The following is a 13,746-nucleotide window of genomic DNA, read 5'->3' as shown; positions in this document are numbered from 1 at the left end:
TGCTTTGAGCAAATTGTGTTTAATAAACAACGGATTAGTTGGTAGATCTTTAGGTTCACCATGATAATTCTCAAGAATTCTCAGCACTTTCTTCTGTAATACCTCCAGTTTGTTATAATTCGTAGTCGTTATAGTGCCCCAAACTAGTGTGCAGTAGGATAAACGGGAGTAGAAGTGGGCATAATATATGGCTTTCTTTAGCTGCAGAGGAATGAGATCTGATAATTTGAATGATAAACCAACTGTTCTGCTTAGTTCTGAGGTTAGTTTGTTTAGGTGTGTATTCCATGACATACCTTCTTCAAACCACACACCTGGAAATTTCTTACATTTAACGCGTGCTATGACGGTGTCCTGGAATGTGAGTGTGATTTCACTGTCACATGTTTTGTTGGTGGGTTTGAACACGACGTAGTTAGTTTTTTTTTAGGTTCAAAGCTAAATTATTTGCATGAAGCCAGCTATCAAGCTGCATTAGGTAGCCATTAATCGTGTTCTGAAGGTCACCAAGTGTACGCGCAGAAAAAAATATATTGGTATCATCAGCGTAAATTACTAACTTCGGGGAGTTAGGTATATCAAATATATCGTTTATGTAAAGTATAAATAACAAGGGCCCTTGAATCGACCCTTGAGGTACTCTTTGCTTTACTGTAGTAGTTGGGGAAATAATATTACCGATTTTTATACACTGTTTTCTGTGGGAAAGACAATCTTTTAAAAGATCTAAGGCAACGCCACAAATGCCGTAATCATGAAGTTTAACTAATAAAATCTCATGGTTAACACAATCAAATGCTTTCATAAGATCAATGAAGAGACCGACGGTATAAAGCTTATTTTCAATGTCATCCATTATTTTATCTTTAACACATAATAACACTAGCTCTGTTGTTTTATTTTTCTGAAAACCGTACTGTGCATCATTTATTACGTGGTGCTTAGTCGTAAAATTCACGAGGCGTGTGTTAATAACATTTTCAAAGACTTTGGATAGTACGGGCAGCACCAAGATTGGCCTGTAATTACATATGTCACCAAGCGCCCCACACTTGTGTATTGGGCATATGCGGGCAAGCTTAAGATCGGAGGGGTATGCATATTAGAAATTTCTAAAGTGGCACTGCCAACAACTAAAGAATGTGCAAATGAACCTAATCAGAGGCTTCTTTGTCATACAACATCCTCTTTAGCAAGCTCAGTGCCATGCTGGTACAAGAAGCAGTGAACTGTCGCACAACAGTGCTACACTGAAATGGCCGGATAGAAATGCAACAAAAACATGAGAACAGTGAATGAAGGACCAACGGCATCGGTTACATCCATGGACATGGCCGCTCTATTGACTTCCATGATAATGATGTCGTGCTTTGGGTTTCAGCTTGTTTTATTAACGAGACAGCATCAATGAAGTTCTCTCTTATGCTTCATTTGATACACTCTTCACTGAAGTGCCATTTTAGAGCAAGATGGCAAAACGAGGCGCCCTCGACGACACAATTTGTGCAGTCGCTCCATCACTGAACTGACTGCAAATCTCTTAAACTGCCTACTACAAGACTCAAAGGTCGAAACACAGGTCCACTCCCCAGCCACCACATGAAAATTTGGGCACGCTGCAAGGAAGTTTCTTTGAGTTTCCGTGATTTAAACATGGTTAGAACCTAAGCAGCCTGAAATTTCCAAACTGTTATGATCGCACCTCTTGCAGTTGGAGCCTCAGTTTGGCGTGAAGTGGCTTAAGGCAACAGCTTCCTGCCATAATTTACCAAGTTGAAAGGTTGTAAATAAGACAGGAGAACACCTCTGATTACATATGTTTCGCATCTTGGAATATCTTTATACACTCGCCATTTTAAAAGCATGGTATCTCATGCCTGCAGACTACATAATCATCTGCTACTACATCGAGACTCCCGAGTGACTACTGTCAGTTGCAAAGCCAATCAATGCAAAGCATCTCTCAAGCTAATGCTATTTTAGTGCTCAGGCCCATTCTTGAATGTTACTTTTCTAAAAATCAAATTTTTCTTCTTTCCTGAACACTCCAGTTAAATGTTATCCAGACCCAAGGCTTTACTGAAGAACCCTTTCCTGCACATTCCAATGCAAGTGGAAAGAAATGATGTGCTTGCGCAAACATTAACGCTTTCCCTCCCAACGATGAGTCTCGCACATCCAGAGATTTCCCTTCATGTATCGAGTGCCACAGACAAGTGACAGACGTTTTATTGTTTTGGTGTGAATGCTAACACCAGCTTCCCGGAAAACAGATTGCTTGAGGGCACGGTTGCTGGGAACACAGCAATAGTCTGGCTCCCCCGAGTTTTAAAAATGACAGATTAAAGTGGAGGTAGCTGCAATGAAAACAGTCGCCTTTTTCAATGCTGGAATGGTGGTGCTCTTGGACATTTGTTCACCTCAAGTCAACATTTAGATGTTTACTCTAGTGAGTTATTTAAGGAGCTTGAACTTGGTACTGACAATTGCAAGGAAGATATAAAGCCCCTTGCATCCTCTCTTACATGAACATGGCTCAACAAAAACACTTTGCCGCAGGTGCCTCTGTGATTTTCTTGCCTTGTCACGAGGAATAAAGCATTGAATGCTTGACTTCTGTTACAAGAAATATCAAGGTTCATATACAGTCGAACCCATAACGATATTGGTTTCAACAATGTATCGGATGTAACAATGAGTAGCCAATGCATTATCAACATTTGTATGTGCTCTATGGTAAAATGAACTGCTTACTACAGTGCTCCTATGAAGCATTATTGGTTATAACAATTAGATCTGGCTACTGGGTGTGTGTGCTAAAAGGGAGGAAAACCAAGACCCTGGAGGAAAAAGAATGTTCACACAGAAACTCCTCTACTCCTCTGAGAGTTGTCCAAGTATGCATAAGCTTAGTGCCACTTGCTCATCTCCACACAGCCTTGTGTCATTAAATATATGTAATGTTATTAGGGGCCCTGAACCACTTTTTATCAAAGTGGAGAAAGGCATTTGAAGTGAAAACAGGCTATTTCAGAATTACTTTGCTGCAAGAAGTACTTCAATGCATTCAGCAGAAGCAGAGTTATTGGCAATCAAACACTGTCTCAGTTGTGCTCAATGCCTTGCACTGCGAAGGCTATGGCGTAGTGGGGCGCGTCCACAACATTCCGCCTTCTAAATGTCACCATGGCACGCAGTTCAAATTTCATTCTGGACGTTAACGTAGACACCACAACTTACACCTTTGGTGCTTACGACGTGCTGAACATAAGCCAGACACAGTTGTACTCAGTGAGCCACAGTGCGCTTAGTCAGAGGACTCGTGACAGCACCCCGCGATATCTATGCCATGTAGCCGACCGCAGCTTGATGTCAGCTATCGGCCAATAGCAACCGTTTAAGGGAATGACGAAATAAAGCGTCCACGAGATAGTAAGGACGGGGCCTTTTGTTGAAAAGAGAGCGTTTGAGAGAAAGGAGACTTTGCAATCCACTTGCGAGCTGTTCCTCGTGCCGCTAACGACAGTAAAACTCGGCTAAGATGTTCATAGCAGCATATGCTACCTGCGGACTATGTTATTTCACCAAGCCCGAAGGGTGGTTCAGGGCCCCTTTAAACTTGATCCGACCAGTATAATCGACAGTGCTGTGGTGACAAGAACTGCCGCAGATGGCAGTGCAAAGTTAATTCTGCTGGTGGCAGTGCCAGGTGCACTGATGACGTTCCAATCATTATAAACCATTATCGCTCTTTAGCACCTTTCCATTTACGTCGAACCATTATCAAGTGCATTCCGGCGGCGGCGGCTGCATATGGCAGCACTGCGCAGTCCTCTGTTGCCGCTGCCGCAGTCCTCTGTTGTGTTGCCGCTTAGTTTGCGTTGAAGCGGGATACATAGGCCCTATCTTGAAAGCGAGGCACAACAAGGACACAGTGCACCGAGTACCAATAGCTTCGTGTGCGCTGTTCTTGCTGCTTAGTTCGCGTGGAAGCAAGAGGCAGCACGAAGGTGAATTCACTCGCTGCTGCAGGCCCTATCTTGAAAGAGATTGTCTTACGCGACAGGCGGACTGGTTTCCTTGTTGGGTAGGCACAGAAATGCTTGCACGTTTACATGCAAGCCGCTTTGCCACACTCACCTTAGTACTGCTCATGTTGCAAAGCATGTTTTCTTTGCATAGCCTGGCCCACCTCGTGTGCCCCTCACCCTTTCCTTTCACCAATGTCAGAGGGGCAACAAAGGCATTATGTGCCTGGTGCGTGGCACAATGGCAGGTGCGGCGTTGGAGATATTTTTTTTCCCTGGATTGCGTGTTCCTTTCCTTTTCAGGCAGACACACAGTAGCCAGATATAATTGTTATAGCCAATAATGCAGCAGTTCCTCATTGTTACATCTGAGCATAATTAAAGCCAGTAATGTATTGTTACATCTGAGCATTATTAAAGCCAGTAATGCTGTTAGTGGGTTGAACTGTACACTTTTGTCTAATTGATATGTTTGGATGTTTGTCCCCCTTGCTTTTTTTGTGCAACACATTATAACAATTATTGGTAATAATATTGGTATTTTCTTGGCATTGAATATTGTTATAACGGGTTCAACTGTAGACAGTTTCTGTGGCCTTGCTTATCTGCAAAGAACATGAACAATAAGTATACTGAGAGTAAAAGACAATAGAAAATAAGAAATGAACTACTGATAGTGCATTAATGAAAGCTGTCCACAACAAATTGGCCGTTAAAAATATTGAGAAAAGCTGGTATGGAAAGGCGACCAAATTAATTCGGAGCCCTCCGCTATGGAATCCTTTGCAGCCGAGGCATATTTCTGTGATGTTAGAGAGAAAACAGGTACAGCCAATATTCCAATTGACATTAAGAGAAAGAAATGGAGCTCGGCAGGTCATGTAATGAGCAGGTTAGATAACCATTGGACCATTAGGGTTACCGAATGGGTACCAAGAGAAGGGAAATGCAGTCGAGGACGGCAGAAGACTAGGTGGGGCGATAACATGAGGACATTCGGGGGTTGGAATCACTTGGCGCAGGACAGGGGTAATTGGAGATCGCAGGGAGAGGCCTGCAATGGACATAAAATGGGCTGACGGTGATGAAACCTTCCCAAATGTTACATTACCCAAGCGCCCTTGAAATATTACGTTTTTTCAACTTTTCTTGAGGCCCTGCAAAGCACATATAGTCGTCCTAGTTTGACACATAAAATTAAATAGGTATGTAATACCCAGCCTTAATTTTACATATAATACCCTATCATTGACACTTTAGAAACCTAGTGAACATGGGCGAGGGCTCAGTCACTTGATAAAAAATACACCTATGTAGCTTTTATAAGTTTAAGCCAGATATCGCAAGGACAGGTTCCCACATGCTGTTGTTTCTCACAAGCAAAATCATCAGTTGACTCATTTGCTAGACTTTGGAGTTCTGATAAGTGTGTATACTCACTGAACAATGTGTGTAACTCTAAAATAAGGATTATTGAATCCCAACTAGATCAAATCAACAGCAGCTGGAGCACTAGCAGTAGTGGTTACACCAGCCTGCTGATCATGCTCAAACAAGCATAAAAGAATTGCCAAGCAACTGACAGTCACAAAATATTCCATGGAGTTCATTTTCGCACTGCTGTTTGGCAGCAAGTGTGGAAGGCCTGGCTTGATCGTTCCCCGCTTGAACCATCTCTAAGCCATGTTGACATACAAAGTGCACTACTACGTGGGCATGGTGCTGAGTAGAAGTGTGTTAGCCACTGATCAATCAGGCGGTGCAAATTTCACCTTTGCAACACCAGAGGCAACACTTCCATTACAGCAACAGAAGTGTGAAGTGCACTTCGCCTGGCAAAACATTCTTGCAGACAAATTTTGAATGGGTTCCAGTGTACACATCCTACTTGGCACTCCGTGGTCATATCTGGCCCTTGCACCAATAAAATCTATAAATCATCCAGTGTATATGGACCTAACACACTTGTACAGCATCCCATAGCAAGAATCGGTAGAGACATAACAATCGGTTCCAGTATATAAAGCTCTTTATTTTATGTATCCTTTAAGTCTAACTTTGTATAAGTCGAACCAGTTTTGAGTGCTTTGCCAAGGTCAAACTGATAAAATTAACACTTCTCCAGTAACTCGAGGCAATAATGTGCTAATCAAAAATGCCCTGAGAGCTACATTAACAGGGAAGACAAAATTATTGTGAACACCCTGAGTGACATTGCCATAGCATACAATGCCTTGAAATAAATATGCCGCACTAAGGAGACTGCACTGCCATGCTTGTGGACAAGAGCTGGGTTCCCGCGCAAAACACATAAATACCCCGTAATACATATGAAGGTAAAAAAATTAAAATGAGGCAAGAAACCTATCTTACAAAAGAGCATGTGGCACCCTTATTCACATGATGTGGGCAGCAGGTGCACAGGAAGAAACTGGACAAGTTGGACAACTTTGCTTCATCCAAATGCACTACTGTTAATGGCAGTGATCCATTCTAAACTCATTTAATAGGATGAGACACAGTTGAAATAAACTGGGGAATTGCAAACCTGTAAATGTACAAAAAAGATAGAACATACACGAGTTGCCTTACGTCACCATTAAAAACGGGCAACACATGTACATGTGCACCGCTTCACGCATTTTCTACTCCCAATGTCATAAGCAAGCCTAACAGAAGATTGCAATGTCCCTGTCACTGAAATATTCAATGATAAAAATGCTGAAACGATGCAGGATAAAAATGGTATGCGTGCACAGCACACATGAATTCAACATATACACAATACACAAGGATACAGTGACTTCCAAAAGGGCAGTGGTCAAAGTAGGTGCCACAAAATGCCTCAGCGAAACACTGTATTGTCCATGGGGACAATTTGCGTCCCAAATTTTAGGAACAAGTGCCACCAAGTGCACATCAAGAGTCACTATATGTACTACAGTAAAAGCTTGTTAATTCCAAATTTTGGATAATTCGAAGTAGCCGCCCCATCCAACAATGTATTGAAAGCAAGAGCTGTGTCCCCCCTTAACACATCCCACTAATTCACACTCAAATCTGCACCGTCGCCGATAATTCGAACTCTGCGCCATCGTGGGTGGGGAGAGTGGTAGTGCACGGGAGCACATTGTCGAGGCTGCGCTGGCCACGCAGCTTCGCTCTTTCCATCTGCGGTCTTTGATTTAGGCCCAACTGGAGAGAGACGTGTTCACGCCTGGCCAGACATGGCCAACGCGTCTGTTGCAGGTTGGTTCTCTCCCTCTCTTAAGATCTTCAAGATAAAAATGCGGATGCGGTGCTGCATGTTTTTATTTTCATTTCTTTTTTTTCATGTTACATCATGGAGGCTATGCTCTTTCTTTATGAGGTGTTCTGCCGAGAAGCAGCACCAGGTCATGTTTAAATCATAGCGTCCGTGACGTTTATCGGCACTCGCAGTACCAAAAAGCATATCCTTTGAGATTCATGGCTGTTAATCATAGGAAAGCATCGCTGGGATACATTTTTGGATGGTGCAGCTACGAAAGTACAACGGAGACTAACGTCCCAGCAGGTTTTAGTGCATTTCACGAGTGCATTTTAGAGCACAGCTCTTGTTCCTGCACAGAGCGTTGGTGGCACAAAGGCACGCTTAATAGTCTGACGTTTTCAGCGTGCGTCGCTTGCAGCCAGTCGCGGTACGCCGCTTGCGCTTCGCCAGCAAAAATGCCGTCCCCTCTAGACTTGGACTTGCGCGCCGTCGGCTGCTCTCTTCAGAGCATACGCAGAGCGATCCCCAACCCGTGCACCACTTTGAACAGTTGTCTTCGACCGTCGGCGAAGCGACACGGGCGCCTTCTTTTTCTCCGCGCCATGCACTGTGGGTCGGCGCAATGAACGCGCAGATGGAGCAAGGGCCATCTCGATGTCGGGCACGTCAGACCGCGCCCAGTTACTTTGGCAGCGCCAGTGCTTCGAACTATAGACGTTGTTCTCGTCAACGTGACGTAGCGTGTGTGCACGCGCTCACGCTATGTCAGACCATATACGTGCCGTAACCAAGCGATTCTTTCTCCGACTTTCATTAGTTCGAATTTTATATAATCTGAATTTTCGTAGCATCCCCGCGGAATTTGAATTAACGAGCTTTTACTGTATTCTGCAATGCACAAACACAATTATGGTGTTGGAAAATCGGCTGACTCACTGGGTTCTCTTGCAAATTAATATTTGCAACAGAGAGGTGGGGGGGTCTACATAAACACATACCAGGGTGCATCAAATGTTACTACTATCACTGCTGCTCCTCACACCAGCCAACCAATGAGAGAGGTTCTTGGCAGTGAAACTTGGCTTGTGTCCCTGCACTGCAATATAAAATGTGCTGACCAGCCGCAACGCAACTTCAGCGTGACATGTCTCAGCCTTGCATCTTCTCAAAGAAGTGCTCACCAGATTTTTCAGTTTTTCTCCCTGCAGACACACTAGCATCATGAAAATGGCTATAAATACTGATGTGAAGACTTGAAAAGAGTTCCGAGGTCAACAGTTTGTGCCACGACATAAATGTCAGGTGTGACGCATTGCTAGCCACTGCACAGGTGTGCTAGCAGGTGGACGAATTGCTGGGCACACACAAAGTGGCCATGAGAGAGGCACTTCCCGCGCACACACAAACACGTGATTGTATATGCACACACATAAAAAAAAAAGGACTGGCTTGAAGTACATGTTGCTACTAAAATCATAGTCTTGTTTTGCGTGCATGCACTATGATATTATCAGCAGCTTCATTTGTTGCTTCACTTTCACTGTCGTTGTGGGGCCGCTTTTGTGCTACTTCCTCAGTCTCAAGGTTATCCAAGGGCAGTCGCCGTTTGTGGCTGCCCGCTGTGGCATCGTTTTCCTGTGTGCTGTCGTTGGCCTCTTCCTTTTGCTCTGGGGGTTTGCATTCAGGCTCTGGCTTTGGTTCTTGGCTCGGCACTTCCTGGGCCTCTGCCCTCAACGAGGGAGGCGAAATTGACGGGTAGACTCGCTTTGGTGTCAAGATCACTACTCGTGGAAGGCCTCGCATGCCTTCCGGCTCGTCACTTTCCGGGTCACTGGTTGGTGACCTTGGTGGGCTCAGCTCTCGCTCTGCATAAAAATGTGTGTACATTTGCAATGTGGTCTCAAGCAGCATGTGCCACTACAAGGTGATCCTTTTGGCTAAATACTATACCACAGTGTTAAATAAAAGTCATTTCCATATTTCTTGTGTGTTTACTCAATGAACCTCCAAGCATAGCTAACATAGAAATGCCTCCTTCTCTCCCTGCTATGGGACAGACATAGTGGAGCACATTAATGGCATTAACCAGAGGAGAGCGAATAGTAATTTTTGAGATCAAATTGAATATGAAGTAAGTACAGTAGAACACCTTGATACGTGTTTTAGGGGACCACAGAAACAAAACAGCCGGGAAAGCATAAACCTAAGTAATTGTGATATGCTTCACTGCAATATTTTGAATAAGCTTCACTGCATCACAGGGCTCTGTTTCGGGGAAGCTGACTAAGGAGAACCGACAATTATGTTACACGTATAAGATCCATGCGGACCCCAAAGAAGTGTATCCCTGTGCTAAGCTGATCTCGCACAGTGAGCACGGTTCCTGGTAGGTTTTAACCAATGCATACTTCCTGCTCTGTGCACATTTTCTCCCAATAAGCTTTCGCAGCACCTGGCTTGTGCCACTTCAGTAATTAGAGCAACCTTTGGACATTTGCTGCAACATGCCAGTCACTTTGCTGCAACATACCAGATGGCTGCACCGCTAAATTTATATGACCACCAAATTCCAACACAACGTAAGATGTGGGAACATTACAGAATGGCAATGTATCAGAGGGGACCATAGTACATGGGAGTCAATAGCATTTAGGTCAGGGCCATGAAAACATGATGTAGCAGCTGGGAAACGCACAGCAAGGAACATATAAATGGGATCCTGCTGTAGTACCAGAAGCAAGTAAATACTTTTCAAATAATGAACAGTTGTTTTCATAACCTAGAATGACGTTCACATCTTAGTATTCATAACATTACCAAGTTTGTCATTACACTGCGCATTACGAAGCCTAGTTTATAAAAGCACAAGCAGAGAATTGAGAAAAAATAAGCATTTTTGCATGCACAGGAGTTTTCTGAGAGTACGAATGATCGCTGTATCGCTGATTAAGTCTGGTTCCTGAACGACTTGGCATACTTCCACTACGAAACTTTTGTATGCTATGCTATGCCTCCAGGGATGAACTACATGATATGTTTACCCCAATTCTATGTCTGGCTGTGCACAGTTGATGTTCTGCAATATTTGTTAACTATTTTAAAAATATTCATATGTATGAATAGTGACAATTTGATTCGTTATGCGAAAGTTTCAACTATTCACACACCCCTAGCACTAAACAGTTTGGATAGAAGAATATAAGTAGACGGGACAGACACAAGACAACAAGTCATTTTTACTGGGAAATAATTACAAGTCTAGCAAGAAATGAGAAGAATACACACATAACCAGAGAAGATGGATAGTTATTAAAGACAGCAACCCCATGTGTTGAATTGAAAAGAGCCAAATGCAAGCACAGTCATTTCTTGAGTACTACAGAGGTTGCTTTCTAGCTGGCAGCTAAGGTGTAAAGGTGAGTCAAAGAATGCACCTTCAGGTGACAGGTAATGCCATCATTTAGCACAGTGGTTCTGAAATGGGGATCCACGAAAGCATCCCTAGGGTTTGGGGTCAACGAAGCCCTTGCCACGAATTGCGCTTGCATCGAATTGAAGAGCAGATTGTGCAGCACATTGCAATTTTTGCAGAACCACGCAGGTGAAAGTCACTATAATCATTGCTGCTGCTGCTACTACAACACTATATTAAACAGCCATACGGCACTCGGTATACACTAAGAGCCATTCCTCTTGCAGGGTGTCTACCAAATTGACATTTCCAAATTCCCAGAGTTTTCGAGGTTTTCCCCGAGTGACACAGAACATTTATTTTTTATGACCAGACGGGTTGACACCATGGCACCCGATACTGTCACTCTGTAGTAAGCACGCTAATTTTTTTTTTTAACGACTTAATCAAGTTTGAATAGTAAGGCGTAGTGTGTATACTATTAAAAAAGAAAACAGAAAAGAGGGGTTAGTAAAATGCACAGTGAATAAAATATCTTTAAAAAGAATGGCAAGACCCATTGCACATTGAGTCGAACATTTTCAAATACACATAAGAAAGATGCATACAGAAGCAAATATTTCCAAATATGAGCTATTTCTATCAACTGATAGCAAGCTCATTGGTATGAGGCCCAGACTTTGTCACAAGTGAGATTCTCTCTCAGCAGCTGGAAAGTCAACCTCAACTGTCCTGTGCACAACACCTCAGTGTTGCGTTTCACTGCCTCAAAGATATTATTTTTGTTTGGCTGAGGGACACCTGCATCTCAGCGTCAGCCAACACTTTGTTTTTTGAGTTCAAGCTCCTTCAAAGAAGTGGCGGCACGTTTCCTTTCCTGTTCATTTGTAAATGCATCAGTCCTTTCTGTTCTCGTCCTCCTTCCGTCGCGCGTTCGCCCCTTGGACCATTTGAAGCATCCTCTTGGTCAGTTGTACAGTCAACACCAAATTTTTCGGACTCCCTAGGGGCCGCAAAAGCGTCAAAAAAAAAAAAAAAATTCATGAGTCTTTGAGTGCCCTTAGGGGCTCAAATTTCCACAGGCACGTCTGAAAAATGTCTGAAGGCCTGCCAGTACACTTATTAGGCATATCGGTGCTCTTACTGTGACAGGAGGTGGCAGGTGTACGCGTGTATAACAAATACATACTGTGTCCCATGACAATTGCCCCTTCCTATGCTTAAGCTTCGCCGCAATACTGTGCGCATGCCTCACTTCGTAACATTGCTCTATTGAGGTGAAACTGACTTTTGGGAAGCAATATTATGCAACGCACCATGCTTTCCGAGCTTTGTCAGATGAAACCCCCCATGAATAAACCGCGTAACGATTTCTGCAATAATAAAGTTCCATCCTCCTCCTTCCGAGCTTTGAAGCTATTGGCGAGGATTACTACAAGGCGAGTCAAGGCCATTGCTGACAGTGGCGAATTCTCTCAATGAAAAACACGGCACCAAACGGCAACAAGCTTAATAACAAACGTCGAAGCAGCTGGGCCTAGAGTTACTGCAGTAGTGGCTACGGCTGCCAGTAGATTTGTGTGCGAGAGGCGGCGAGATAATCAAAATGGCGGCGGCGGTAGCTTTGATTAATGCCGTTTCGGATCTGCGATGAAGGCAAAATGTCCGGAAAATAAAACGCCGAAGGGTTCTTGGGTCCAAAATTTCAACCGTTCTTATACATTGACTCTATGGGGTAAGTTGTGGTGCCACGAAGCCGTCAGAATTATCGGGCATGTCCGAAAAATCGATCGTTGGCTGTACACTGGCATCTCCTCCAGCTGACAACATGGTGTCAAAGACGATTCATTACGATTTCTCTCTGTTACTCGAGCCAGAATTAGCGTGACTTTCGTTCCCTTTCAATTCAATTACTGCTAATTTTCCCTGATAGATGCACAAATTCCTCAAGTTTCCCTGAGTATTTCTCTGAGACTATTCAATATCCCTGAGAATTCCTGATTTGTAGACAGCTTGTCTTAGTAGTGTTGAAATGGTCCATATGGCGACAATTTTGTTACGCTAATGTCTAGTACTAATGCTGGGTGCCATCACAGTGTCCAAGTTACCGTACTTATGCAATTGTAAGTCGACCCCTTTTTCTTTCATTTGAAAATCTGGAGTGGGGGGTCGACTTACAATCGAAACCAAAACATGGACACTTGATGCAATACTTGAAGTGTGCGGCTGCCAGCGTAGTTTTTTTTTCCTTCTTTTTTTTCCCCGAACCACAGGTGGGCACCATGGGACCAAATGCGTCACAAAGGTTCTTGCTTTCACTGTATGCCACAAGGCATCAGCTCGGTATCCCAGCGCTAACAGTCAGTGCAAAAAGCGCCAGTTACCATGCGCTTCGAGTATAGCATTTCAGTTGCTGAGCACTGTATTTACTGTTGCCCACAGACTACAAATATTGTCTGTCCGCCTGAAAAACGTGATGCTGCATGAAAAACGACTTAATTGAATGACCTAACCAGCTTCAGTCATGTTACAGTAACTGTTCGTGCACCCATAAACGCAACGTTTGATCAGATCAGACCAGATTCGGCAACACAAACAGAAACGAAACGACAGAACACATTAAATCAACGTAGCTGGCAGCAGCACCTGCTGCGCCCGACCCAGCCATCACATGCCATTAGTACATTCGTGGCACCACCAATCCAAACTTGTCTAGCGCCCTGTGCCTATTGTGGCGAAGTTGACCAGTCAAGTTCAAATTATTCAGCAAAGGCCAATCCTGAAATAAAGACAATGTAAGTTTGGGCGAATAAATAAATATATATGGGCACCTTCAGTCAGGAACAAATTAACTGGAGTCGAATTAACACATGTCTACTGTATTTTAGTGCCTGCACACCTGCATGTTCCTTTGGCTCGAGCACAAGCCTATGAGAAGACTTGGCAGCTCAATTGCGCAACAGTGACCCGCCACAGTGGTCATAGAAGCCAGCAGGGCAATGCTGCCACACTATTTTATGGCAGAAAATGAAATACAGATGAACCCACTAATA

The 13,746-nt window shown here is 43.7% G+C and overlaps 1 protein-coding gene across 5 annotated transcripts in view; it reads right to left on the bottom strand.

The window, feature by feature from the left end:
• Window positions 1–6,039: 6,039 nt before the first annotated feature.
• The window catches only part of Pp2C1 (protein phosphatase 2C), a 30,051-nt gene continuing 22,344 nt past the window's right edge, over window positions 6,040–13,746 (bottom strand). For all 5 annotated transcript variants that reach the window (XM_065427601.1, XM_065427602.1, XM_065427600.1 and 2 more), the window contains one exon: window positions 6,040–9,146. In XM_065427601.1, the coding sequence (XP_065283673.1) occupies window positions 8,755–9,146 (392 nt within the window). In that variant the 3' untranslated portion in view covers window positions 6,040–8,754. The remainder of the gene's footprint in view (window positions 9,147–13,746) is intronic.

This window comes from Dermacentor albipictus, chromosome 2 (assembly GCF_038994185.2).
Source record: "Dermacentor albipictus isolate Rhodes 1998 colony chromosome 2, USDA_Dalb.pri_finalv2, whole genome shotgun sequence".
Taxonomy (NCBI): domain Eukaryota; kingdom Metazoa; phylum Arthropoda; class Arachnida; order Ixodida; family Ixodidae; genus Dermacentor; species Dermacentor albipictus.
The sequence above is the reverse complement of the archived record's forward strand: the minus strand, read 5'-3'. Positions and strand labels throughout refer to the sequence as shown.